The sequence below is a fragment of the Fringilla coelebs genome (assembly GCF_963513975.1).
Source record: "Fringilla coelebs genome assembly, chromosome: 6".
Taxonomy (NCBI): Eukaryota; Metazoa; Chordata; class Aves; order Passeriformes; family Fringillidae; genus Fringilla; species Fringilla coelebs.
This window is the reverse complement of record NC_140034.1, coordinates 36,451,668-36,479,319: the sequence shown is the minus strand read 5'-3', so window position 1 is coordinate 36,479,319 and position 27,652 is coordinate 36,451,668. Positions and strand designations below refer to the sequence as shown.

The window sequence follows — 27,652 nt, the reverse complement described above, 5'->3', positions numbered from 1 at the left end:
TTTTATTCAGTTAAATAAAACCCTGAAAAGGGGTCTGGGAAAACAATGTATGATAGTTTCCATATTTTGAGCTTTGAAGATCCCAGTGCGGCTGGAAAAATAATGGGCCTCTTTCTCGAATGGAAAATGTGATGACTTCTGGAGTTAATGTGTTGTAAAGAGACACTAGAGAGCAGAGGAAATTCTTTTGTTTGAAAATCATCCTATACTTTGTGTGTGTGCAAATGTTCATGCACGCACACTGCAGTTGGGACTTTTTTTTAAGTGTGGGTGATCCAAAAATCTTTTTTTTTCTGTATATGTATCAGCTATTAAAGGACTAAAGGTAAATCCCTTCTTTGTCTTAGGTTTTACTTTCATTTAGAATTAAGCAAGCTGTTATTATGAAAGGATAGACTCAAACAGTATCAAAAGTACCTATTTCAGTCTGGTTGAATTTCATATTAATCTTGACTTACATCCTAACAGTAGGCAAATTATTTGATCCAAACAAATCAATATTTTTTTCAGTACTTTCCCTTCACCCACACTTTTGTGGTCTGTAGTAAAACAAACCTAAATCTGTGGAGGAGGAGGAGGAAGTTGCCCTGGATTCCAGCTGTGAGATAAAACATTCTGCACAGGCATGTTTTGCTAGCTGTGGTATGACAAGGACTTGCTTCGCAGCTCAGGTGTTTTTTAAGGAGTCACTGCAGTACAAATGATAAATAATCCTTGGTGACAAGGCACATTAAGCTGGATTTATGGGAAATCCAAGCCCGCTGAGGATGATCATGTGCGTGCGCAGGAATTCGGGTTCTGCCAGGAGCTGGCAGTGCCGGAGCACAGCAGCACACCGCCCTCCTCTGGGCCCCTCTTGGACACCCCTCCCGCTCAGCAGGCTCTGAATGACAGAGTCCTTTCTTTTCTTTAGGGGGCTTTCCTCTCCTTAAAATCAGAATCAGTTTTAAAAAACAAACACAAGTAAAAACCAACCAAAAACAAATTGAAAGGAGGAAAGAAGGCCAGATGATTCATGTCATTATTCAGGGAGATCCTTCAAAAAGCCCTCTGAGGAGAAAAGTGCATGAAGATTCCCAAGTGCAGGCTAAAGCCTATTTAACTGAGAGGTGAATATTCAGAAGGATTGGTTTCTAGTTTAGTTAGTTGCATGAGCAGAGCCATCATCCAGAGGCAATGGCCAAAATCTTTTTTATAGGATCTGTCCCCAAAGAGAAGCAGTGACATAGCTGAAAATTCATTATGGATTTATACTATTTTTTAAGTACCATTGCTGTGCAGATGGAAAAGTACCTTTGAAGGCATGAGGCATTTTTTTATACTAATGTCACTGCATCCAAAAGATGAACTAGAATTTTTTGTATAATTTTTTTAAATTAAATAGCTGTGGGTTTTTTATAAAATTTACTCTAGTCCAGAGACTACTTGTATAACAGACTGTCATCTCAGCAGAACATTCTTATTCTCCTGATGTTGGGTAAATTTTTGGATAAACTGAATGAAATTTCCTGAGAAAGCTAAGTTTTTAACTCTTTTTGAATCTTTGGCAGGTCTGACTCAGCATTTAGTTACAGACTACAAGCAAGTTGTAAAACTTCTAGAAGAAGGAATAGCTAAAAGGTATTTCACATAACAAACCAGCTCCATCCGTATTTAACTCTTCTTTCACTCTGTGTTTATTTCACTGATGTTTCTTGTACTGACTGGGTTGGCAGTGCTTTGTGGTGACAGGATGTCAGATTTGGTGATCCTGCATATGAGGCACACATGAGACCTTACCTACCATCATATTGTCCAGAGCAAGAGCTACAAGCACTCATGAAGTTCTTTCTTCAACACTGACCCCGTGCTGACTTACCCACAAAATTCCACCATCTGTCAGCGACAAAAAATGCAAGCCAAGAAAACATTTTGCTGTAAACAGACATCTGTTTCTTCCCCTTCACTTGCTCATAATACTTTAGACTGGATGGCTTTCAACTCACTTTGTCGTATAATTCAGTGATTTAAAACCACTGAAAATATAATATATACTTCTTTATTTTCTAGAAGTACTATGTTTACAATTATTTGGTTTTATTTCTAGAACTTCCTGCTCCAGATTGTGTGTTTGCTGTCAGTGAACTGTGGGGTTTGGGACACTGGTGAAACCAATGATTTTGGCTCTCATTAATTAAGACACTTTTTGACAAGAAACCTTGAATAGCTTTACAGGTGCCATTGCAATAATGGAAAAGAGTTATATTTGGAAGGCTTGTCCAAATCCTAATCACAGTTCCAAAACTGATATTAAGTCTTATCATAAGAGTAGTCAAGGTTTTAGAATAGCAGCGATGCTGGGAAGTAAGTAAAAACTAAGCTACATCATCACAAAAAACCCCATAGAACAACCCATCAGGATTAAGTTTTGCTGTTTCTGCTTGTAGCAATCAATAGATGCAGCTTTATGGTAAAAAATACTGGTTTAGCACAACAAAATTCCAGGTGAATGCATGGTTTACATGGGTTATAAGAAATTGAGATGTGAACTTGCTCTATGACTACTTTGTATATTGTTGAAGGCGAGGAGTACTAAACGTTCCTCCTCCAAATCTTGCAGCACTATCTTTTTCTCTTTTACTTTATTAACTTTAGTGCTGTGCCCTTACATTCTCTGCCCATTGTAGGGCTGTTTTCTGTCTTCTGCCCTTTACCTAATTGTTCGTCTTCCTCCTCCAGCATCTGGAGACTAGTTCATGTTCTCCTGCTGCCTCAGCTTTGGCTTGCTTACAATCATGTTGTGCTCAGCTGCCTGTGGCTTTTGGCAGTGGCCACTCACAGGGCTGTGGAGGAGGTGTTGGAAGCAGAGAACAACGGGGAGGAGAGTCCTGGCTCTGCCCTGGTGCCCTGGGCACTCAGCAGCATACACACAGCTGCAGTTCTCTGCTGTCTGCAGTGCTCTGACAGCTGGGCTGCTAACAAAACGTGGTACCACAGTCCTTTTCCGCCCTACTAAAATTACCTACTGCTGTTGAGAGCAGGCTTGGCAAAACTGATGATAATGGCTGCATGTATGGCTGATACTCAAAGCAATATCAAAGGAGAAAAACCCATGTCCTTGCTTTTGCCCTGGACAAAATGCTAATTTCTTTGGGTTTTTCTAATTAAAACAACAATAAAGAAAGTAGAATTTCCAAAAGTTTGCTTTACAGAGGCAGTGGGAGAATTTTACTGCTCCTTCTTTGAGCAGTTCCTCCTTGCCAGAGTGCACTGGCTCAGAGCATGAGAGCCATCTGTCCGTGTCAGAGTCATGGAATTACAGTACTCGTTTAGCACCCACATGGCTGGACTGCTTAGTCTCATTGGACTCCTCTGGCAGTGTAAAAGAGCTGTACCAGGGTGAAGTAACCCCAGAAGTTGTGTATGAGGGTTTTTGAACCCTTTGGAAATGCCAAGGGATAAAAATGGAGACAAATGGAGATGTGCTGGGCTTGTGCACTCTGTGTTGAGGATGTTTGGTGCTGTTGCTAGCTGTACTTCTCTGCTGTGTTCCCTGCTTATGCCACACCTTATACCTGTGCTGTAAGGCTGCTTTAAGGTATCTCCTCAGAGTGCTGATGGTGGAAAAAAACCACCTCAAACTGATCCTCCGTTTCCACCTTTCCATGCTCTCTGCCAAATGCTCAGGGATCGGATCCAAGAATGCAGCCTGCCATATTCTCCAAGTTTCACATTTTTTCATTTATCTGCTGTATTTGTTGATTTTGATTTCCCTGAATACAGGGGAGCAACCCTTTGTAATTGAATGGTTTGTTCTTCTTTCTAGAATCACAGCAGCTACACATATTCACAATGCCAGCAGCAGATCCCATGCTATCTTCACCATCCACTACACTCAGGTTAGCTAAAAATAACCCAACTTCCTCTTCACTTTCAGAAGCATTGTTCACTGTGCTGTGCATTGTTTACTTGTCACTATTTTGTGCTGTTTGTAGTAATGGTGGAAACTGTTACTTATTTCCTTTGGATCACACTGCAGATGTGTTGAGTGTTTGTTGAAGCATTCTGCTCCTTTGTGCGAGCTTATAGTCAGAAGTGATGCCAAAACCTCACTTTTAAAAGAAATGTTTTCAGTTTCAATTGGCCCTTTGAAGTGCAATAACCACTCAGATGCTGTGAAAATTGCATGTGAATATGTTTGAGGTTATGTTTTATCACACTTGTTTAGGATTCTTAAGTGAAGTGCAGCATTAGTTTATACCAAAATTTTGTATCTGTCCAGCTTTTTAGATGTGCTCATCTTTTTAGTATTTGGCATCCAGTACTCTCCCTGAGACAATGCAGCCTTTCTCTGGAGGAATTACATCCTTCCCTGGCAGGGAAGTCGTTCAGTGATCCAATAGACCTTTTCTATCTCACACTCCTAACATCCTGTAATCACAGAACATTTTGGGATATTTTTCCTTAGTTTCACAAAAGACCTTTGGAATACATTAGTGGAAAATAACTCTGCAAGGTCTACAAGAAAGCCTTTCACAGTCTCTAGGCAGTAAAGTTTTTTTTGAGAGGAAATTGGCATAAGGGGGTAGTTTCTCTGTGGGGTGAGAAAACTGTTGAGTTAGTGGTTTGAACATAGTCTGAGGGTCGAGGTCACAAACAAAGGCAGTGAGACAGTCATATGTACAACTCAGCTTCAAACAAAAGAGCACATCAATTTTATTTTCATTAATTAATTAAGGGGAATAATCTTCCCTATTAATGTTTTTTTTTTCCTTCAGGCTATATTGGAGAACAATCTTCCCTCTGAAATTGCAAGCAAGATCAACTTAGTGGACCTTGCAGGCAGGTAATAATATGCTGAAAGGCAGAGAGGTAATTTTCTCTGAAGATGCTGGCAGTACTGTCTTAAAAGATGAAGTTTAATATTTTAAAATTTCATTGAACAGAAAGCCTGACTTTCTTATAAGGTAGTATTAAGCTAGTATTAAGCTAGTATTGTCTTTGTCAATAGTTCTTCTGTACTGGGCGTTGGTTTTCATTGGGGAGGGGAATTCCTGGGTTCTCAAAACCAATACTATGTTGTTGCATACATTTAAGGTAATTCCATTCAGCTCCATATTCTTATTAACTTGCTTTTCCAGTAGCTGTTGTTGGAATTACTAAATCTGTCCTTGAAGAAAGGGGCAAAAAGGAATGTGTTCCACATGACTGCCTAGCATGGGCAGTAGAACATAGTTATATCCTACTGTCTATGATGTTCATATTCCAAAAGTTCCCAAGTCTCTGGTCTTTGTTGTGCATTTCAGTGAGGTACATGTGGTTGTGCTGGATGGGACAGAAAACAGAAAGATGGAAGTTGAGCGGAAGAATTATAAAGAGTTAGAGAAAAGGACTTTTGTTGTCTCAAGAACATAAATTACCATGCATGTATGGTCAGAGAAAGTGGCATTGAGGGAATATACAGACTCTTGTACTGAGCCAGGCTACCCTTTTGGAGATGTGAAATGTATGTTGTTCTTTTAAACTCAGAACCACTGTGATTGGGTTGCCCGGTTCAGACTTGAATTTATGTTTTAGTGGGTCTTTAACAGTATCTTGCACCAACTGCCTTTGCTCATGGTTTTTTGAATTTTCTGAAATAGAGGGCAATACGAAATACTTGAAGAATATGGTTTTTTTAATTGCAAAGCTCATAATTTCTGTTTTCTTGTAGTGCTTGAAAATACATAATGTTTTCTTATTGACTGTATGTTAATAATTAAGCATTTTTGTTTATTTTGCATTGTCTTTTTCACGCTGGCTTGCTACAGTGAAAGAGCTGATCCCAGTTACTGTAAAGATAGAATTACCGAAGGTGCCAATATTAACAAGTCATTAGTTACACTTGGAATTGTCATATCCACTTTAGGTAAGCACATTAGTTCTTTATATTGAAGGGTAGTGATAAAAGCATATGGCTCACTCACTGTGTGTTGAGTATGTTATTTGCATTTACATCAAAAAGCTCAACAGAGCAGCTGTGTGGTGTCTTCATAAACTGTACTGGCATCTAAGAAAATTAAGTAGCCATGACAGAAGGAAATAACTCTTTCCCTGAGCTCTGTGGTGCTTCTCCCTCAGCACAAAATTCTCAGATGTTCAGCAGCTGCCAGAGCATTAACAGCCTCACGAGTGAAGGGGAGAGCAGCCATGCGGAGAGCCCTCCGTCCGGCGGCAGCAGCGGGACCAGACGGCTGGCTTACATCCCCTACCGCGACTCCATCCTCACCTGGCTGCTCAAGGACAGCCTGGGGGGCAACTCCAAGACCATCATGATTGCCAGTGAGTTCGGTTCCTGTGAATTGTTTAACATTTTGCACTACACTGTGCCTTTAATAAAAGCCTCTACTGCAGTGAGAAGACAGCTATAACACTTAGAATCTGTCCTTGTAAAGATTTTCGTAAATACTTCACAGAATACTCAAGGAAATGAAAATGCACACTGATTGTGCATGAAATTATGTTTAAGCGTCTTACCAAGGTGATAGCTTCGATTTTAGGTGATTCATTCAGTTATAAATACAATCTGGAGCAGACATTCTCTGTGAGCTGAATGAAATAACCCTAGGGGGGTTTTTTTATCTTTTAAAGAAGCAAGACTGAAAAAAAAACCTTTTTGAAAAACGATGGGTTAAGCTGAATGCTTTTTAAAATTTATAATTTGTTTTCTGTCTGTAGCTATCTCACCTGCCAGCTCCAGCTACAACGAGACCATGAGTACCTTGAGATATGCTGCAAATGCCAAAAATATTATTAACAAGCCCAGAGTAAATGAGGTGAGGCCTTGATTTCTGCCTAAGGTAGCCTATGCAGTCACAATTTGTCTTCTCAGTACACAAAATAATGAAGCCTTTAAATACATGGGAATAATTTTGGCCACAGAACCCAAGCTTCATTCAATGCCTGTTCCAGGAATGAGCTCTGATTTTATGACAGATTCATTTGTTTATGTAGAGGTCCTTCACAGGCTGCACAAGTTAAAAGATGGCAGAGTATTTAGGAGAGAGTCAGGTGCTGCATCGGAGGCCTGAATTCTATTGCTGCCCCTACTGTCCCATTCTTGTTCAATCCTAGATGTTCAGATGATTGGGCAAATTTTCAGTGTGTGCTTTTTTCTCATTTTCCATCCTTACACTCAGCCCACATTTATCAAATGTGAAAAACATAAATCCTCAATCAAAGACATAGTGTTAAAACAGATTGGAGGTTTTAGATACTATAGTCATAAGAACCAGCATTAAAAATAATTCATAGGGAAGTGCATAATTCTGTCTGTCTTTACAGCAAAATTCAAGCAGCACATACTGATCCAAATCTACAGTCACGTGTGCTAGAAAAATAAAACTCAAGAATTGCTGTTCTGTAACTGATCATTCTTGACCTGGAATTCTGCATGAGGCTGCCTTTACACATGATTGCATAACTTAAGGACTGAATCACAGTGCATCCATTTAAGGAATATTCAGTGAATTTAGCTTTCAAAAAAAGTCTTGATTCCAGCCATTTCCTAATATTTAATCCATTGACTTTAGAGATTTAGTAGTACTCTTTTGTGATTTGGCATGAGTGTATCAAGATTTTATACTGTAGATGAAAGGATAGAATCTTAGAGTTGTACTTCACTATTTGCTTTCCTAACAATACTATGTTAAATTTGGGCAGAAGGAAACCCTTCTAATCCTAGGTTTCCCAAATTTAATTTGCATTTTAATTAGCAGTGCCTTTAAGTCGTTTTCAGACATCAATAGCAGCAATTGTATGCTTGGTTTTGCCAGCAGCAGTTCCCAGCTCTGTGACAGGCTAAAGTTGCATAAACACTCCTGGGTAAGTCACTTGTCACACACAGCCTCTCAGCTCCCAGCTTGTGTACCCATCACTCTCTTGCACAGCCCACAGTAGACCCTTGACCCCAGCCCTTCAGTCTTCTTCCCCTCACTGCAAATTGACCTGGCAGCCCAGAGAAAGCTGATTCTGGACTCAAGAGTTTGTCTGAAATGTCTGTAAAAGCTGTTTTCCAGAAATTGCCAGTGCAGAAACGCTTACTCTGAAAGTGCCTCACACCAAGCAGACAGGAAGTTCTATATGTATCATCTTTATGTATGCATCTTTATATATGTATGCAGGGGCTTTTAATACCATCCTGGATGACATTCTGGCTTTGTCTCCTCTAATTGGGTTTTATATACCAGCATTAAGTAAAAGCATCTTTCTAATGTAGCTATTTTGAAGGTAAATCCTTAGAAGCAGTGATGTATCCACCTGGTCATGATGGGAACAAATGCTATGGTAGGTCTGTGTTCAGAAGAGAGATGGAAAAAAGTTCATAGTAAAAGAGAATCTATCAAGGATAAAAACCAGCTGTCCCTAGGCAGTGCGTTCAAGGGCCTGGCAGAGTGAAGCAAGGAGTACTGCTGTGAGTTTGCCTATTCTCCTCTCTTCCAGGCTGTTGGAATATCTCCACATTGATTTCTTAAGATACAGTTTAATACTGATTTTTCCAACAGTCTGTGTCTCAATGTTTCAGGATGCAAATGTGAAACTGATCAGAGAACTGAGAGAAGAAATTGATAGGTTGAAAACTATGCTGATGAGCTTTGAACTGGTATGTAGCAACATTTCTCTACTGGAGCTTTTGTGTTACTTTGGGTAGTTTACTTTCATCTCACCTTTTTATCTTTGCAAACTGTTCACTGGGTGATTTTGTAATTATTATAAGGTTAACCGCTTTTCTGTCATTTCTCCTCTTTCTGTCACTGTACTGATGAACCTGGAGTATAAGTAGTCATGTAATGATTCTAAAGGATTTCCTTGCCTGTCTTTCATAGAGTTGGATGGTTTACCTGTCCAAAAATACTATGAAATAGGATATTTTATATTTAAGGGTATGGAAGCTTCAAGAGATTAATTGATGTTTCACACTCCCTGCATGCTCTCTCCCCAAAAAGGAGTTGTGAACATCTGTGAGCTCTCACAATACAGCTGACATCCCTGGTGTTTTTCCCTGTTGGAATAATAATAGTGTCTTGGTTTTCCAAGCCATGGAGAGAATGTTTTACTGAGAAAGACAGATCTTACAATTCAGGATGTAGTTACACAGAACTATCTCTCAGTTATTGCTTTTACCAGTTCTTTATACCAAAAAATTGCATGCAATAGCTAGAGAGATGTAGGCTAGATGCTAGAAGGCCGCATGTCTTTCGTCTTTCCTTCTCTTGACTTCATCTCCTTGAAATGCTGGAGAGGGAAAGAAGATGCCTGCCAGCTGTGAATAAGAAAACTAACGTGCAGATCTTGGTGGCTGTTGTTTGTACAGAGAAATTCCAGTCCCTCTTGGAGTGACGACAAGGATGGCAATCTGACCGAGCTGGTCCTTCAGAATGAAATGAAGGTGTGTATGATTTACTTGGTGCTCTGTCCTGCTCCACTAGGCCAGGGGGATTGCATTGCTGTACTCGTGAAACTACAGTGAAAGCTGTTTTGTCTTTATCATTTCCTTTTTGCTCTGCAGATGCAGGAAACTGCCGTCCTTAATTCATGCTGAGTGTGCTCTACCAGTTTGTGACAAAAGTCTCGTGTCCTTAATGGGACACAGTCCATTGTGCATCACTAAGCCTGCACAATCTGCCTCTTGTTTGAAAGCTGTCTCAATATATCCCAGCAATTCGTTATACACAGTCTCTCCCTTCTAACATAAACTCCAATTTATTCAAACGAAAATATTTTACACTCTACCAAAATTACTGAGAAGATTTGACCACTGCTAACCCAGAAAGGTTTTGCAGACTTTAAGTTTTGCCCAAAGACAGGTAAAATAATTTGCTAGCATGATCAGAAAGAAAAATTATCCTGCTAATTTCACAGTAAGTGAAACTGTTCTCTCTCCTGTTCTTTAAGATCGAGCAATTGACCAAAGACTGGACAAGTAAGTGGACAGACAGGAAAGCCATCATGGAAGAATACAGTGTGGACATCAACAAAGAAAAAGCTGGAGTAACAATAGATTCTAGTTTACCTCATCTAATGGCCATGGATGATGATATCCTCAGCACAGGAGTGGTGCTATACCATCTCAGGGTGAGATATGGTCACTTGGCTTATTTTACCCGTTAATTTGAAAATATTTGTTTTGTTTGGAATGGAGAGTTGTGACAGTGACATTACAACAACAGCTATCAAAATATGAAGGTTGCATATCAACCAAGATCACAAGACATAATGGGGGGAAAAGCAGAAAATAATTGGAAATGGAGTGGAATTCATACATGAATATAATTTGATCCCTTATGAATGCATGTGCAAAGTATTTGATATTGTATTACAAGCAAAGCAAAACATTTAAATTAGTCCACAGAGCATGAGGGCAGTTATGTGTCTGTATATATGGAAAAGGATGGTGCTTAAAGTATTCCAGACACACTGGTCCAAATTTTATTACACATTTGTATACTTAAGACTGGAATATTTGTATAGATAAAAGTAAGGTTTAAGAAAGAAAAGCTCACTTTGACAATGACTATACGTTGCTTTTACCCTATGAGAGATCTGCCATGTAGATACCAGGTATGTAGCATGAAGGTTAATTACTCATGATACTGCTGGAGTGGCTATTTTTGAGGATCATGTAGAAATCCTGGCCTCATAGATACTCTTTTGTTGTGTGGCTGCTAATTTAAGGCAAGTTTTCTGCTAGGAAACTTTTATAACATAGTATGTGTATTACTGAACATTATGGCATATGACATGCATGGCTGGGTCAGATGGTTTTAGGGAGTTTTTGGTTTTTCATACAGCAAGTGCTAGGCCAGACTTCAACATTTTTAATGTTGTTTAAATGAATGGAAATTACTGAAATATTGATGCTGCTTAATGTGAAAGGAATGTTGGATGGGCACTTCTACAGGGGTGCACTCATTGCCAAAATATATGTTAAATACAGCTAAAAATCATGTATCTGTCTACTAATAAATAAATCTTTATCTGGATTTTATGCTAATTAGCAGTTTAAGGACACAGGGTTTTTTTATTCCTCGTAAAAATGGCAACAAATAGTTAAAACAGAAATCTTGCTGTTCTTCTATCATGTTGAAAGAGAAACTTCACTAATTTTTCTCATGCCAACACAAAGAAACTGTACTAGGTAATTATTAGGGACCAAGAATTTTTGTGCAGAGCTGATCAACATGCAACCTCAACCACTCAACGCTGCATTAGTAAGAAATATTTATTGAAGCAACTGCTACCACTTAAATGTTTTTCTGTTATGTGCCATTGGGGAAAGAGCAAATACTTTTCCACACTAATTTTGACCACACCTAATTTAAATAAATTCATTTTAATGGCATAACATGGTTTGAAGGGTCACCTTCTGAAGTCATTCATGACACTGTCACACTAACCTCTTTGTCCCTTCTTTCTTTGCTTCTAGATGCTGCCTTTTCTTTTCTTTGTACTTTACATCTTTTAGTCTCTGGTGTCTGTTACCTTCATCTGAACAGCAAGAAGGTAAAACATTAGCAGTTCCTTACAAATTAAGCCTTCACCATATAACAATTCTTTACATTATACTTCCAGAGAGAGGTCACAGCAGCTGTTTCCAGATCATGCAAAATAATTATGATACTCTTTTAATCCCCTGATATCTCATAGTATTAATTGCACTAAGTGATGCTGTGCCTATGCCTAATTTTGTGGCTTTCATTAATAAAAGATGTATGCTTTTCTGTGATTTAGCTGACCTTCTTTGCATAGCCTAAAAATATGCAATTTGTTTATTGTTTCAGTAAAAGGTGGACTTCATAACCTTTTTTTGAAAGTTGGAGTGCTTCCAGAAGTGAAGCAAAGCACTCCTACTCTTTATGGTTCTGTAATGTACCTTAGGAATTCCACCCCTAGTCATGAGAAATGGCCAGAAGAGGTAACAATGTAAAATCTCCCTTCAAGGGGTGTGAAGATGCGCTGTGGCGTGCTCAGGTCAGGCTGTGCAGCTGTTTCATCTGAAACATCTTTCCCTTTTTCAGGTGGAATACTCAATATTAAATTAGGAAAGAGAATAAATATTACAATTATTAGCTCAATAATAGCATTTTTAAAAGAAAATCAGCATGGTCCTGGGATATAGTTATTTTTTTGTTTTCTCAAGTTGAGTTGGTCTGCTCGTATCGTATCTGTACCCTTGGTATCCCCTGCAATTTTTAGTTGGATTTAAACTTACCCAGAATCACTCCACTGACTGGGATGCTGTTGTGAATTTCCTGAGCCAGTACTGCTGTAATACACTTTTCTTGATTAAATTGTATTACCAGAGAGTTAGTTCAGCAACTCGGAAAAAGTTTCTTTGGGGATTACAATAATTATTTCATTGCCAAGGAAGAACATAATTGATAGTGAAGAAGATAATTGATAAAGAGAACTTTGAGGAGTTGCTTTACTTATCTCTGTGTAAAATACATGTTGCTAATTCACTTGATTGGGTGACATGATCCAGGGGCCATTGGACCACAAGTTTTCTAGAAGCTGCAGCCAACCCGGGTGGATATTTTGAGTCTGCTGGACGTTAAACTGCCGCGTAACTTGGCCATTGCCTCGGAGCAGAGGCACAGTGCACCTTCAGCCTCAGCAGCAAAGGAAACCTCAGCAGGGCTCACACCTGGGGGATCTGTGAGCTGGGTCAGACAGCTGAGCTCTGTGAGCAGCTGCTGATAACCATTCCCTTTCTGCCCAGTGCACAAACCCACTGTGATTTACCCATACTTACCCAGAGCTGGGGCACCTTGACGTAGGGCACAGCTTTCCCAGTCTTCAGGCTTCCAATTACTACTTGTGCTTGATCTTTAAATCCAGGCTTTACAATACACAGAGAATATATTTAATTTGTTCTAATTTGAATTTAAAAATCACATTGTTTACTGTCCATAATTAATTATAATAAAACTGAAAGTCTTGCCACCAAAGTAATTTTACAGTGCAGTTACCAATCACTTTACCAAAACCAATTACAGCGTCTCTTTAGAATTAGGAAATTATCTTGCTTTTTTTTCCTAAGGAAAAATACAGAACTGGAAAGTAATAGACAGATGGTAAATTAATTTATTTAGTTGCCTTTTTTGGCAGTTTTTTTTTTCCTTCTGTTGTTGTTTTAACAACTCTTTTTTACTGGTATTTGCAGGCAACCATAAAACTACTGTCTCACTACCATCTCTGACCCATAATGTAGCTCGAATCTTCTTCTGGAGACTTTTGTTTCTAGGCAGTTCTTTTTTTGAAGTTACTGAATCTTCAGGTTTGGGAATTTTCCCATATACCACAAGCACCAGGAAGACTTCATAGAGGTCATTTAAGTTTCAGAAGAAAAGTTATTCTTCAGTAGTTATATTGAAGAGTTCATATTCTGTGACAAAGTGCCCTTACAAATTAGGAATTCTGTTACTTTTAAATTTGAAAACCTGGTTAATTCAATCACCATTTTGCAGCTTCTTTCTTTCTGCATGGATATTTATCAAAATAATTATCTCATATCTGCAAACACCTAGTCTCACTGTGAAAGTGCAAAGCATCAGGACACATGTTCATATTCAAAATATTGGTCTCAAGCACAGTCCAAATGTCATCCACTGAGGTTACTTTATCTACTGGAGTCATAGAAGCTGACATAGCTGCAGGATGAAGAGTAATTGCAATGCTAAGGGGAACAGAGGGCTGAAATATTACCAGTACACAGCATTCACTTCTATCATTCAGAGGCAATTAATTTTAAATGTTTGCTAAAATGATGTACCAAAGCTTTTTTAAGTAGCATATATAGTATTTTTTTTCCTGTAACCAACTTTTAAATTAGTCCTTTTCTTGTTTTAGGAAGGAACAACCAAAATTGGAAGAAGTGACTCAGACCAAGATCAAGACATTGGTAAGAGAATGTTATTGCAACTTATTTTGTCATGTGCTCAGGTCAGACCAGGAGGTGTGCATTTGTCATGTGTAACATCTAGGCAGTGTTTCTTTTTATCAGTTTTCTTTGTTGAAGAAGTTAAGTAGAAGAGACTCATTATTAATGTTTGCTAAAAAATGTCATTATTTTTTCTTTAAGAGGCCAAAAAGTCACTGGATTTGACCAAACTGAGATCTCTTCAAAACTTTCTTCTAGTGTAGCATTGAGATGCTACACTAGAGTTTAAAATTACCTACATCTTACATCCAAATTCTCAGATGTTCTGTCCTAAGCTAGGGGCACAAGTAATCATGAGACATGGAAAATGCTTTTCAACTCTACTTGTACAGAATATTTTAGATATAAAGTCCAAATTATTTAGAATATGTCTTACTTAATTTAATTTCTGCTCTTAATTTTTGCAGTCAATCTCAGGAGCTAGATACTAAAATAGAGAACTGAAATTTCCTACTGAAATTGGAAAATTTGCAGGTTTCAGCTTTGGATGTTCCGCTAAGCTTGGTTATGTTTGATTATTTTCTGCCAAAAGATTAGTAAATTATAAACAATAAATGCCATAACGGCATTAAGAAAATTCAGCATAACAGAAGAATTTGCAAATCAGCTCACAGACCAGAAAGTGATGTGCAGTTTTCCAGTACCAGAAATACAGGAACCATCTTGCTGTTTTCAATAGTGGGTTTCAATAGTAAGTTTTTTCTGTGGTTAAGTATTTACTAGCAGTATTTAATCTCCTTGCTCTGCACGTGACGTGTTTCTCTGCGGTATGAAGTATGCGTAGTGCCAAACAGCTTGTGGCAGTCTGGGGACAGCAGGGCCAACCCAAGCCCTTCCCCAGGCGAGGTGATCTCTGCGTTGCAGTTTTGCAGGGGCAGTGGATTGAGAGGAACCACTGCTGGATCGACAACCGCGGCGGGATCGTGACCCTGCGGCCGAGCCCGGGCGCGCGCTGCTCCGTCAACGGCTGTGAGGTGGCCGGGTCCTGCCGGCTGTCCCAAGGCAAGATTGGTGGGAAAGGAACCCTGCACTGGGGTCACCTTGTCGCTGCAGTTTAGAGCCAGAATTTGTGGAGCTTGAGCAGATCAAAGAAAGATGTCTCTCGGTCTGCTGCCAGCTCCGCAAGGTTTGGTCCATCACTAAATAAATTACCCGGCAGAAGTAAAATAAAAACACTGGCGACAATATTCTGCCTCCTTTTGGCAACAGTAGTGTGTAGGTTTGTGGAAAGGGAAGACATGCAGTCAGAGACTTTATTGTGGAAAATAACAGAGACTGACTAAATCAGCTGGTCACTGAAAGGGTTCTCTGGCAATTATATAATATGGTTGAAATAGCCTTCAGCTTTTTCACAGTGTTTTTAGGTGGAAGCTGGTAGCCACTAAGTCACAGGCTATAATGAATGAATTCAGATTCCATGGATCAGGCTTCCACACTTTCAGGTTCTTTAAAGTAACAGTCTGGCTCCTGGGAAGTTGCAGTGCTCTCAAAGATATAGTGTAAAGAGTCTTAAAGATATAGTGCAAAAAACAAGTTTTCAGCAGTGGGTTGGTCATGGTTTTGGCATGAAGTCATGCTGGCTTTTAAAACGAGCGGGGAATTTACAGTTATGTTTACTCTGCAGAGATCTCCAAGATTAGTTTGCTTGGATGCTATCATTACAGCTTGATAACTCTGCCATTCCATAGTGACAATTTTAAAAATAGTTCTCTGTTCTGTGATTTACAGAAAGCAGTTGGTCAGATTTTTTTTTAACCTACTATTCTATTGTAGTTTGATAAATTATGTCTCTATAAATGTCTAATTATTTTATTTTCACAGGGGCCCTTGTTGTCCTTGGCAAATCTCATAAATTTAGATTCAATCACCCAGCAGAAGCTGCCATCTTAAGACTAAGAAGATCAGTAAGTTCTAAAACTGTTTTTCTCTACTATTTTTTCTTTTTTTTTCCCCTTAAAAGCCAGCTTGATAAAGATAATATTTCATCTCATCATCATGTTCGCTCGCTTCATTTCCTCCATCTAATGGCCTGTAATGACACTAAACCTCTTGTGGGAGGACACTAGCACTTCCTTCAGATGTGCTTAGCAAAAGATGATGCAGATCCCTTGAATAATTTAGTGTTTCCTATTTCTAGTCATGACTACAGTAGGATTGAAACAAAAAGGCAGAATGCTGCAGTGAAACAACCAGTTAAGAATCTTTTCACATTTGATAATCTTCTGAGTTATCTTCCTTCTTTGTCATTTCACTGTCTTGAATGAAGTACACTAGAAGAAATGGAAAATTTGTGGGATTAAGTATTTAAGTGTAGTTGACTCTGAAAGCAGTTAATTATTAAATACATCAGGAATAGACAAAATATTTCTTGGGATGTTAAACTCAGGAACTAATTACTGTAAGATATTACTTGGTTGGCTAGTTCAATAATGTTTAAGAAATGAGGTAATTCTTAAAATGACTGAAAAATGTAACTGAAAACCTAACTTAAAAAAATATAAGTTTTCTCATTTAGAAATTTGCCATATTATCAACTGCCTTTTGAGTCTGCCTTTTAAAATGGATTTTCATTTGTTACTGTTTTCTACTTTCCACTCTTTCGTCCTTCTGTAGTCATTTCGAGATAAGGAGCTTAACTTCTGTTTGTTTTCATTCTTAATTTCTTGACTAATGAAACATGGAGCACATTCAAATAGAGCTGCAAATAGAGATGTACTCAGTAAAAAACACTTAGTAATTTTGCTAATTATCAAGGACTAAGCAGCAGTGTGAGATTATAGGCTCACATGGGAGGTGCCATGCAGCCTTGCACACAATAGTTAACAATGACAGTACCAATGATACCTTGGAACTTCCTGGGTTGCTGTGATTTTTTTCAAATTCCTGTCCTATGTGGTGTGCTTTCTGTAGATTAATGAAACCCCACCCATTATGAGTTATGGAGCTTTGGACTGGCTCGATTTGGATGGAAGTTGCATCAGTTCTCCACACTATATCCTTTCTTCTCTCTACAAGTAAGTTTAAAACTAAGAAAAAAGCAACTGGACAAACAATTTCTCTTTTGGGATGACATCTGAAATAAGGGACTTGGTTCAGACAAAAGAAAGCTGTATACAGAGTAAGTCCCATCATGTTTTTAGGTAGTCAAATAAAAATGTCAGAGAAAATTCATTGGCCAGCTGACTAATAAAGAGCATTAAGATATACAAGCAACAAAACTACAAAATCATTTATTGATGCTCAATTAAGAAAGTACCTCAGATGAAACTATCAGCCTTATTTCAGTTCGCCTGGATATCTGCTTTACAGCTAGTCTATAATTTTTACAGTATTATTGCTTCAATGCACAGAATGGATTTTCAGGATATGATTTAGCCAAGGCAATTATTTCCAATTGATTTTCACTGCTAATTTGTTGAGGAAATCAGAAGGTTTGCTCATAAATTCCCTTTAGTTCAAGTCCTCATTGAGCCCTTCATCTCAAAAAGCCAATGTAATTCCTTATTTGTTTTTATTTTAACTGAGCAGTAAATAAGGCATATACTGCTTTCAAAGTTGAAGGGCTGCTCATACTCAGTGTTTAGTGTATGCTCTTGTAGCAGAGGCTTTATGAAATGGAAAGAATTGGTGTGATGAAGACAGTGATTAATATGTATCAGGAAAATGAATTATGTTCTGTGTTTCAGTTCATAACATTGAAAATAGAATATTACTGAATTAAATATATATATAGCTGGGTTCTTTTTTCTTTTTAAATTCCTCTCAGCCTGGCACATTCAATTAATCTGTTAAAGGCAAGAACCAGCCATCTTCTCATTCATATCTGCTGGTGGTTCTGCTTCTTGCCAGAGTGTTTTTGGTGTGGTAACATACTGGGAATCTTTTACCTCTTTCTAGAGGAAGTATTTAATCTCATTTTTATGAGCATAAAATGTTATCTCTGTTTTAAATATTCTTCATGCTTCTAATCCAATGGCTTGCTTTCCACCTTAGATAGTGTGGTTTTATATGTTCTCTTTAAGGTATCTAATCTCTGCTTTTGTTCTTCATTTTCTGCACTGATACCTGCCCATACAAAACATTACTTCATTTTGCTTTTTTACTGAAGAACATTTTGCACATCATTGTTATTCTTTTCTTAGGAAAAATTAGAAATAATTTTAAAAATAAGGGTTTGTCTAATGACCTTCAAATGTACACACCAAGGTGCTCTTTATATTGCTAAAACATTAGTTGTGGAGATCTTGTCACAAGTTTTTTTGATGAATCTAGAAAAAACTGAAGAAATCCAGAAGCATTATGACCAGTTTATCACAAAATTATACTTGGTTTTCCCTTTTTAACCTGACAAAACTGCAGAACAGTTCTGATTGATTTTTTTTTCCCTGACCATGTTCAAATAGAAGAAGACTTGTTTGTGTTGAGCAATTCTTTAATCCCTTGAACAGGATATTACAAGCATATTACATTGCTTAACTTTGCCCTTATGCTTACCTAGAGAATTTCAGATGGTTACTTCAGTAAAGATGAAAAATGTAATGGTATTGATTTGCTTAGGTTTTATCAATGTCCATCTCTTACAGGAATGATCTGTAAACTGTCTTTTAAGAGCTGGTTTTTCACTTTAAGTAATCCAGTTAAATATCCTTTTGAATAGTTATTTGGCACAGGTAAACTGAATTGATCCACTCAGCCTTGCTTTGCAGTATCCTGTGAGCCTGTGTTTCTGTACAGACAAGAAGTTTTGCTCATGGAGGGGGTTATGGTTGAGACGTCCAGCCTAAGATTGGTATTATAAGAATAAATGTCAAGTACTGAGAGGTGTGTGTGAGATACTTTGCAAACCATAATACAGGACTAAGTGGACTACAGGGAGTGTTTGTTTGATCACCAGTAGAAAAGTCTACCCTAATGCAGAGTCTTGTCTCTGTCAGAAGGAGATGCTTAGAGGAAAGTAGAAGACCAGGTAAAGCTCTGTGTGTGTGCCTTTTTCTCTGTCCCCCTCTCACTTGAAATTTCTTGGTGCTCTCCCAGCTGCTAGAAATCTGCATCTTCCTCTACTGAAAATTACAGTAACATTGTGTGCAATAGGCTTCAGTGAAGTTTTCTTGCTTTTTTCCCCAAATATTTATGATTTTCTATTTTTATTTTTGCAGTAAAAAATGTAGAAACTGTGAAGAAATCAAATGTTCTCTTGAACCAAGGTAAGGTTAATAATGCATCTAAATCATGCTGAAATTTTTGGCACCTTTCGCTTTGCCTTTCCCCTGTGCTGCACTGATTTCCTCCAGAAGGGATGGAAGCTAACGCTTTAGGCTTTAATTCAAACTGTTTTATTGTATTGGAACAAGAATCTCTACATGAAGCTGAATTACAGGCAAGGCTATGCAGCCGTGGTCTTTAATCATGTGATCTTGTGCAAATGGTTTGCATCTTTGTTGCATGTGTAGAATGCATTTAAAAGCCATAACTAGAGTGAGGTTTACTCTGAAGTTGCCACCAATTTCCAGCATATAAGAACCCTAAATGTGTTAGATTTTGTGCCAATAGTAGGTACTGGGAATACTCATTAGTATTTTGAAAATTGCTTGGGTAAATTGGGTTCTCTTCTGGTGAGAATAAAATTGCTTTAGGGAAAAGTAAAAAAAGAGAAAGAATTCCTGGCATAGAATGTGGTTCATTCATGCAAAGGAGCACAGCAGCTGCAAACAGAAGTAATTCAGAAATTGTTGAGTTTCCATGGGTTTAAGTACCTTTTTCATCAGAAACTAATGGTACATTGCTTTCTTCTGTATTTTTTTTATTTCAGACCATATTAATATATGTATGTATTACAGTAATGATTATTAATGACAGGAGTCTTATCTCCCATGCTGTCACCACGATGACATTTTTCTCATCTGCCTTTTATGGGTTGAATTACCATTCAACTTTTAATTGTACATTAAAATATTTTGAGAAATGAGAGGAAAATTTATTTTCTACCACTGTGCACAAATATTAAAACTTCAGGCATTGTGAGTCATTATACTCTAATTTGGTTGCTTGCTCATACACCCTACTCTTAATAGCCCCAGCACTGCACGTTTCTGACGTTTGCTGTCAGCCAGCAAACACACAGAAGGCTTGTGAATGGCATCAGTCATATTACAGCATCACCACAAATAAGTAGATAATAAAGGTCTTTCTCCTGCCATTGCCTTACTACCATACAGCATACAAATAGAAACTCTGATTTTATTGTCTTGCTGGTTTCAGAAAAAAACCCATAGGAGTTTTTCCATTAAAGTTCAGTGGTATAGCAGTACACTGAATTATTTAGGTGCTTGGAACATGCTTAAACTCCCTTTCCTTGAAAATACTAGCATTGTTAAACTGGGGGGGGAGGGGAAGAATTCGATACAGCATAACAAACATATTTATTATTTTAATGTGGCATAGTTAACTTGTCCAACTACTATCTGCAAAATACTCTGAGTTCTCACTAGCAGCTTTCATTTGAGAATTTCCAAATGCTCTACCAAAAAAAAAACCAAAACAAAAAAGGTTAAAGGAACCTTTTTGCATCTCTTAAATGATACCTCAAGTATTCTGTTTCACAGAGAAATGCACTGTGTCAGTTACAGCAACTCTACAATTACAGCAGAATCATGTGTAGTGGGTTAGCAGGGTAACTAACTAATTCTATTTATAACTGACATTGTGAAGGGAAAACCTGTGTTAGCTGAACTGGAATTTAAAGAGGCAGCATTGGCCTTTATTGGAGAATGTGGCTGTGTCTTGTGCCTGTGACTCTTGGCCAAAAAGAGGTCTGTTTTAGAGATGCATTTAAAGGGGTGCCTTAAATAAGGCACCCCTGCTTTACTTTTATTTTGGGGGCTTTGGCAAAGAAAAAGAAGTTTTGCATAGAAAGGCTAAAAAACCCACATATGAAACCAAACACTGCTTTTTCTCTAAGCAAACCAGTTAATCAGAAATCTAAATGATACCTCACTTGATGGTAGCTTCTGTGAAGGGGATTGCTATGTGTGTAGGTTTCCAAAGACCCCTTATTTCTAAAGGTTTCTGACTCTGCTGGCTGTTTTGACTGATTTCTGGCTCCCACCTCCTGCCCACCGCTCCCCAACTTCTGGTTCAAATTTTGTGAGTGGCATTCCTTCAGGAGGCTGGAGGAGGTGACAGCACAAGGTCTTTGTATCCCCTTCCTCGCTCATCCCTGTGCTTTAGGGAAAAGGAGGGAGAGGTTTGGGCCCCCGTGTGAGGCAGCAGCAGATGTAGATCCTGTGCAGCTGCGTGGTGCCTGCTGCTGCTGCTGCTGCTGCTCGGAGCCCTGCGGGAAGGGCCCCGGATTGGACCCGGCAAGAGGGGGAGGATAGAGCTGGAGAAGGTGGGAGCAGTTGTAGCTGTGCATTAGTGGATAGGCTTGTAGCTCTAACTTGTGACTGCTCTCAGTGTGGGGTTTGCAAGGGCACAAAATGCCTTGCCAACATCTTTTTTTCTGCTTTATTTTTAACTCCTTTTCCCTTGGGAAAAATAATTTGTAAAAGACAAATAGGACTTGAATACTAGGCAGTCAAAAAGATGGGGATGCTAACTTGACCGATGTTTTCTTCGAGAAAATTGGCAAATTTCAGCTTTTACCACGAGTAATTATTTTTCACTGTAGTTTCTCTATTTGAGCCTTAGGATTTTGTTGCAGCAGGTATTCAGAGCTATTGCTGCCATAGTTACTGGAAGCTGCATTATGCTGTAGCAGCCGCCAGCCTCTGCATCAGCAGCAGAAGTGTTTGGGGAAGAGGGGAGGAGAATTGCACAATAGGATCCCAGAGAGCTGACAACAAAACCGGCTGGAAAAAATGTGGATTTACAGATGGCTTGTTTAGCGTGCATCGTGCAAACTTTGGAGAGAAAGATGAGATGGAAAAGCAATCCAGCAGAATCGGTATCATGTTAATGTTTTCTCAGTAATTTGTGGTTTACTTTAGTTTAGGGTTGGTGTCTTTTTGTTGTCATTTTACTTGCAGCTTTTAATGGTTTACTCGGAGGAGGGGGTAACTGTTGACACTTCTTGCTGCATTTGATACACCCAGAAATCTGCATGCTTTTATGAAATTCTCTTCAGAATTGCTTTTTTTAATATGCTGTATGCTAGAGTATGCTGGTCCTGTGAAAGCAAGACTTCATGCACGTCTTGACACCTACAGAAATGAAGCTGTTTGTCTTATGTTTCTCCTGAGGCTGTTTTATTTCCTGCTAGAATTGTACTGAGTGCAGATTGCTTGTGTGGAAAAGCAGGAATATGAGCAACAGCATGCTGGGTTTTATTCCTGTATCTCATAGCATTCCAGTGTTTCATGTCTAAATTTAACAGTATATGTGATGTAAGATGTTTTAGATGAAAATAAATTAGTGATCTCTCCTACTTATGACAAAATTTGGCTAAATTCCTATGTTAACTGGATTGATACTTGGTTTTAGTTTAGTCATCCAAACATATATGACACAAACTGACTGCTGTTCTTTGAATTGCTTATTAGATGATTTAGCTATGAAGTGTGCGTGAATAATATTTTCTTCTGGGCCATTGTCATATCATTTTTTGGTTTAGTTTATCATGTTATTTCCACAAACCAGCAGAAGTGTGCTGACATGACATAGCATGTTCAAAGATAGAAAGGGAGCATTCTGACTTCATGTTCTTGGTTTCAGCAGTTTCTGTGAGAGACAGATCTGTATTCCAAACTAGCCAGTAATCCTGCTCTCACAGCCAGTATTTCACAGCCAGAGGGAAAACATCCTCTTGCATTCGTGTATTATGTAAGTGGCTCTGCATGGATCTTCATTATCTTTTTGTTCCACTTCAGAAAACTGTCTGTAAGAGGCAGCTTCATAAAAAGCTGTTTAATGTTCAGCCTCTGTATTCAGACCTGGCTTTACTGCTCTGCCTGATTTTGTTTTGTGTTAGAAATTAGGAAATTAGCAGAAACACTGAAAGAACAGCAGAACTGCAAGTTATATATATACCTGGAACAAGAGTGCTTTTTACAGAGACTTTAACCCTACAGAGGGAGAGTTGTACCAGCTAGCTGCATCATCTGAACAAAAGCAGAAGGAATGCTGCAGTGGTTGCAGTGCTGTGTTAGTTTTTCCAAGGTTTAAAGTGGAGTATGGCTGTTCCTCTGGGCTCTGCCTTTCTGGGGTGTGTTCATAACGTGGAGCTGTGATTAATACCATCAGTTTGGCCTGCCTCGTGTTCTGCTCTGTGTGCAAACACACACAGCTCTTGGAAAGGATCTCACAATTTTGTGTTGGTTCAGCAAAAAGCCATTGCTACACACGTGAGGGAATATGCTAGTGCTGCTGAGAACAAACAGCACTCTGCCACGTGCATTGTTTGTGTTGCTTATTCTCTGCTCCTTTATGATGTGGGGGTGGGGTGTGGTTTCAGCAAGGTTGGAAAGTCTAGGAAAAGCTTGTGACCCTCTCACAACTGTAAACAGATGTTACCTAACCACCCCGTGGGCATGGTTAGGGCTTTGGACTGAAACGCAGCACTGAGTTGTTTCATTTACTTAAATGCTCTGGGTTTCAAAGGTAAGAAGTTTGAAATCTAGTAAGTCAATTTTATGGGAAGATTGACTGAGAGCTAGAAGTCATGGTTAGGAAGAATGAGAGACATTACATCAGAGGAATTTTACCTGGTTTTAGTAAACAGTTGCAGAACAAAACTTCTTTCACTACTGTTTTAGAATCATGCTTCTTTTCAGCCTGCTGGCAATGACTAACTCCTTTTCCTCAGTTTCTTGCAGAATGGTGCTAACAATGATAAATTGATAAAAATCAGCTCTTCTGATATTTGACTTTCTGATGTTTGATAATGGTAATGGATCCCCACCACTTCTCTTGGATGAATCCACTTTGTTTCTTTCGCACGTGTCTCAGACTAAGCAACTTGCCCAAGGTCATGTGAGACCAGTGACAAATTTAGATTCATACTTTTCAACTTTCATACCACCAGAGGAACCAGAGCTTTCATGTGTCTGTTAGTAGAACAGGTTAAGGACTACCTCATCACCAGATTCTGCAGAGAGGCTGTTAGGTTTGGTGCATAAGGATCCAGAGGCACTCCTCATCCTGAAGACCTTGCAGGCCAAGGATGTGGAAGCACAGAGGCCATGTAACTGCTCCAAAATCAAAGTGTTTTGTCCCGGATCAGTACTTTAACCTCCAGATTATACGGCTGCTCCATTAGAAAATATGGAAGGCAACCTCAAAGCTGCATTTAGGGCAAGGCTCCCTGAGAGTTACCATTGAAACCATGGGAGATTTGCCTAACAAGATACTTTAGATTAAACACTGTGCTTGGAAAGTGGTTCTTCTTTAGTGAACCAGTCTCTCTTTAGCCTCTGAGTTTGTCCCCCCGTGGCTGGTGGTGTTGCAAACACCTGAGCAGCTGGAGGTTTGTAATCTCCATAGGAGCGTTTTGGTGCTGCAGGGAGGGGTCAACTCAAACCTCCTTCAGCTGAATCAGAAATGAGGCATCCCACCTCTATTTCCTGGGGATCAACTAAAGTTTATCTGAGAGCAAAAGAATTACAAATCACAGGGTACTGGTGTCTTTGGAGACCAGCCAAGGACAAAGAGATTTTGGACCTGCATATTCTTACAATTTGTTTGTGTGGGTGACAAATAGACACAAACCACGTAGCAGATGGCAGCAGCAAAGTTTGTGCTGTGTTTTCACCATGACAGACAACTGAACAGAAGATATTCTCTCTCAGTTACTCTCAGCATTACATTTGCATAAACATTAAAACAAAACAGAATACTGTTTTTCTCGTGTGAGCAAGATTCATAGTAATATTGAAAATTATTGAAAATCTTAAAGCTTTTGTGTACTGAGACCGAAGTGCAGTGCCTTATGTTAAGGTACTCCAGGGGATTTGGAGATTTTCCCTGCTCAATTATTTCATCTGTTCTTTCTGCTAAACTATCACACAAAATCGAGTTTTTGCTGTAGAAATGGTTGCTTTGAACACATGCTTACAGTTCTAAACTGAGATGGTAAATTATTTCTGTGTAGCAAAGGTCAAACACTCTTTTCAAACAGTTGACCTTGTATTGGTAGTGATTTTTCAAACTACATGATATTTCCTTTGAAATTATATTTTTTGAGGTTTTTTTGACCTTTATGGACTCTTTAGAATTTTGGTGTCTTTTATTGTTTTAGAAGTATAATGAATACATTATTTAATTTCTTATTAAAAGGTAATTGAAACATTTTTTCAATACTCAAAAGTTTACTTTTCTGAGGTTATATATACTAATGCAGTGTTTAGCAAGCAAAGATCATATATCACCTTTAGATATAATCTAACTTGAATGTTAATAATTTCTTGATGGTAGCATGTGGAGAAGCAGAATATATATTCGTTTCAGAGGGCAAAGGCATCTTGAGTATTATAATGCATTATGGTAAGAAGGGGTACTTCTGATTGTTGTCCTGTTGTTGTTCTGGTACTTCTGAGAGATTTTTGATTGTTCTTCTGTGTGTGTAAAATTTTGGCCCACAGTCAGAAGCCAAACATCTTGGAGAAGATTATAAAGCAGTTTTTCACAGGCTATTCGCTTTTCTGATCCCGATTCTGCTCCAAATATAGAAGCAGTAACCTGATATAGTTCTTACATCCAACAGAGATTTGGGTGATCAAGGTCTTTCGTTGGTGTAATCTTGACAATGCCTGTAAATATTTCTAGGTGGAGGTTTTGGTCTGAAAACAAAGAATGTTGGTCATTTCTGTAAAGCACTTTGAAGTACTTAGATGACAAGTATCTTATACAGTGGTAATAATATTTTATAATTTGAAAATTCCCCCCTCCCCAGTTTCATTTATGGAAGAATACAGCAGAATGAAAAGTGTCAATATTTTGAAAAATTCTTTTTGCTGTTATCTTTCTGGCAATGGAATTACCTGCTTCACTGCTAGAGCTTTCCTGTTTTCTGGCATTTATGACACTCACAGGGTTGCAGCCTGCTGTGACGTGCATATACACAATTATGAGTTTTTGTCATAAATGCACCCTTATTGAACTAAGCAACACCTTGAATGTCGTCTGTCTTTCTTTAGTAAGATGACTGGTTTTATTACAAATAATATTTGTTTCTGGTTTAAATTCACTGTCAACATTTCTAACAGCAGTGAAATAGATGCTGTGCATGAAGAGTACAAGCAGAAACTGAGAGACCAGGAAGCTTTCCACAGAAAACAAATTCAACGACAGCAGCTCTATGTTGAGGATTTAAAGCAGCAGATTCTGCGAGGACAGATCAAAGCAGAGCAGGAACTAGAAAATGACCAAGCACTCATCAACCAGCAAATCCAAGAGAGTGGGTACCTGCCTCTTCCCCTGCTTCAGCTCCCTTCCATTACTGCATACTTTCATCCTCCCAACATTTTTTGCGCTAGTGATGCTTTTTTTTAAATGAGTGGAACTTTTATTATGACTAATTACTGGATTTCTTCTCCAATTGCCTTTCCCTTGAGAACAGTTACTGAGCTTTGATTAACAGAGCTATAGGGCCTCCTTTGCAGTGCTCCAGCAGCACTGTTTAATTGGCACTGCAGGTCATTAGCACTGCTGGGAGGGACAGCACCAGCTGCTCCCCTGTGGCTCTGAGCCTCCTCTCCCGGCCCGATCCCAATCCTGCCTCCCTACAGCCATGGTTCTGACGTTCTCCAGCTTGTCTTCTGATCTATTTGATCTGGGTTTCTTGATAAGCAAAGGGTGCCTATACAGAGGCGTCATTGCCACCTGGCAAAATCTGCTGTTTGAGCCTGGAAGAAGAAAACTTCATGAATTTTTGGCAGTGTCTCAGATCAAAACTTATGCAGCCAGCTATCTTTTAATTATGCCAGCCACAGTGAAGAGATTAAAAGGAAATTGTTTTGATGAGATGTAGCAGAAGGATATGTAGATAGTACAGAAAATCTGGAGAGTTTTCCCAAAATATCTTTATTTTGCAGCTCTGTAGACTTGTTCTCTGCTTCCCTCCAGTTCTGCTGTTTTCACTGTGCTCATGCAAAGCTTAGCCAGGCAGGTAGTTTTTGCCAGCCAAATACAATTCTTTACTTGGCAATCCACCAAAGTTCTTCACCTTTTCTGTGCCCTCTGTGGCTCAGCTCCTGACAGAGGCAAGTTTTTGAGCAGAGATTAATTAGCATCTTAAGCTTGCAGCTCTTTTGCAGGGAAACTGATCTGCCAAATATTCTGCTTGCTAAAATCATGCTAAAGAGAACACGTCTGGAAACAAAGCTGAGAAAAAAAGCTTTGTATATCAAAACTAAAAATATTATTTAGGAAAATTAACTAACATAATGACAAAAACGCTTCCCTTTTATCCACAAAGTTACCATAGAGTTAGAGTTCTACCTCTGTGCATGTGCTCTTTGCAGAGCTGCCAATATAAGCAGGACAGGAGACTCATTGTGGTGGGGATCACTAATGAAGTGTGTTTAACAAGACTGGTATTCATCAAGCAAGTGATACCTACAATGTCTCTGCACTAATGATTTCTTGCACTAGGGAAACTTCCAGAGCCCCCAGATTCCTCTCCTGCAGCTCAGCTGTGAAAAGCTGCAGGAAGCCCTCATTCATCACATCAAACTAAAATACCTCTTAATTCCTACATCC

General features: G+C 38.8%; 1 protein-coding gene across 1 annotated transcript in view; it reads left to right on the top strand.

The window, feature by feature from the left end:
* STARD9 (StAR related lipid transfer domain containing 9) overlaps nucleotides 1-27,652 on the top strand; it is a gene marked incomplete at its 5' end in the record, with an annotated part of 95,024 nt that overhangs the window by 43,910 nt on the left and 23,462 nt on the right. The window contains 15 exons of the mRNA XM_084208681.1: nucleotides 1,551-1,620; nucleotides 3,806-3,878; nucleotides 4,758-4,825; nucleotides 5,790-5,887; nucleotides 6,100-6,300; nucleotides 6,697-6,794; nucleotides 8,543-8,620; nucleotides 9,332-9,406; nucleotides 9,913-10,092; nucleotides 13,870-13,921; nucleotides 14,825-14,971; nucleotides 15,782-15,864; nucleotides 16,871-16,974; nucleotides 19,117-19,164; nucleotides 26,158-26,348. Coding sequence (XP_084064807.1) covers nucleotides 1,551-1,620; nucleotides 3,806-3,878; nucleotides 4,758-4,825; nucleotides 5,790-5,887; nucleotides 6,100-6,300; nucleotides 6,697-6,794; nucleotides 8,543-8,620; nucleotides 9,332-9,406; nucleotides 9,913-10,092; nucleotides 13,870-13,921; nucleotides 14,825-14,971; nucleotides 15,782-15,864; nucleotides 16,871-16,974; nucleotides 19,117-19,164; nucleotides 26,158-26,348 — 1,566 coding nt within the window. The remainder of the gene's footprint in view (nucleotides 1-1,550; nucleotides 1,621-3,805; nucleotides 3,879-4,757; nucleotides 4,826-5,789; nucleotides 5,888-6,099; nucleotides 6,301-6,696; nucleotides 6,795-8,542; nucleotides 8,621-9,331; nucleotides 9,407-9,912; nucleotides 10,093-13,869; nucleotides 13,922-14,824; nucleotides 14,972-15,781; nucleotides 15,865-16,870; nucleotides 16,975-19,116; nucleotides 19,165-26,157; nucleotides 26,349-27,652) is intronic.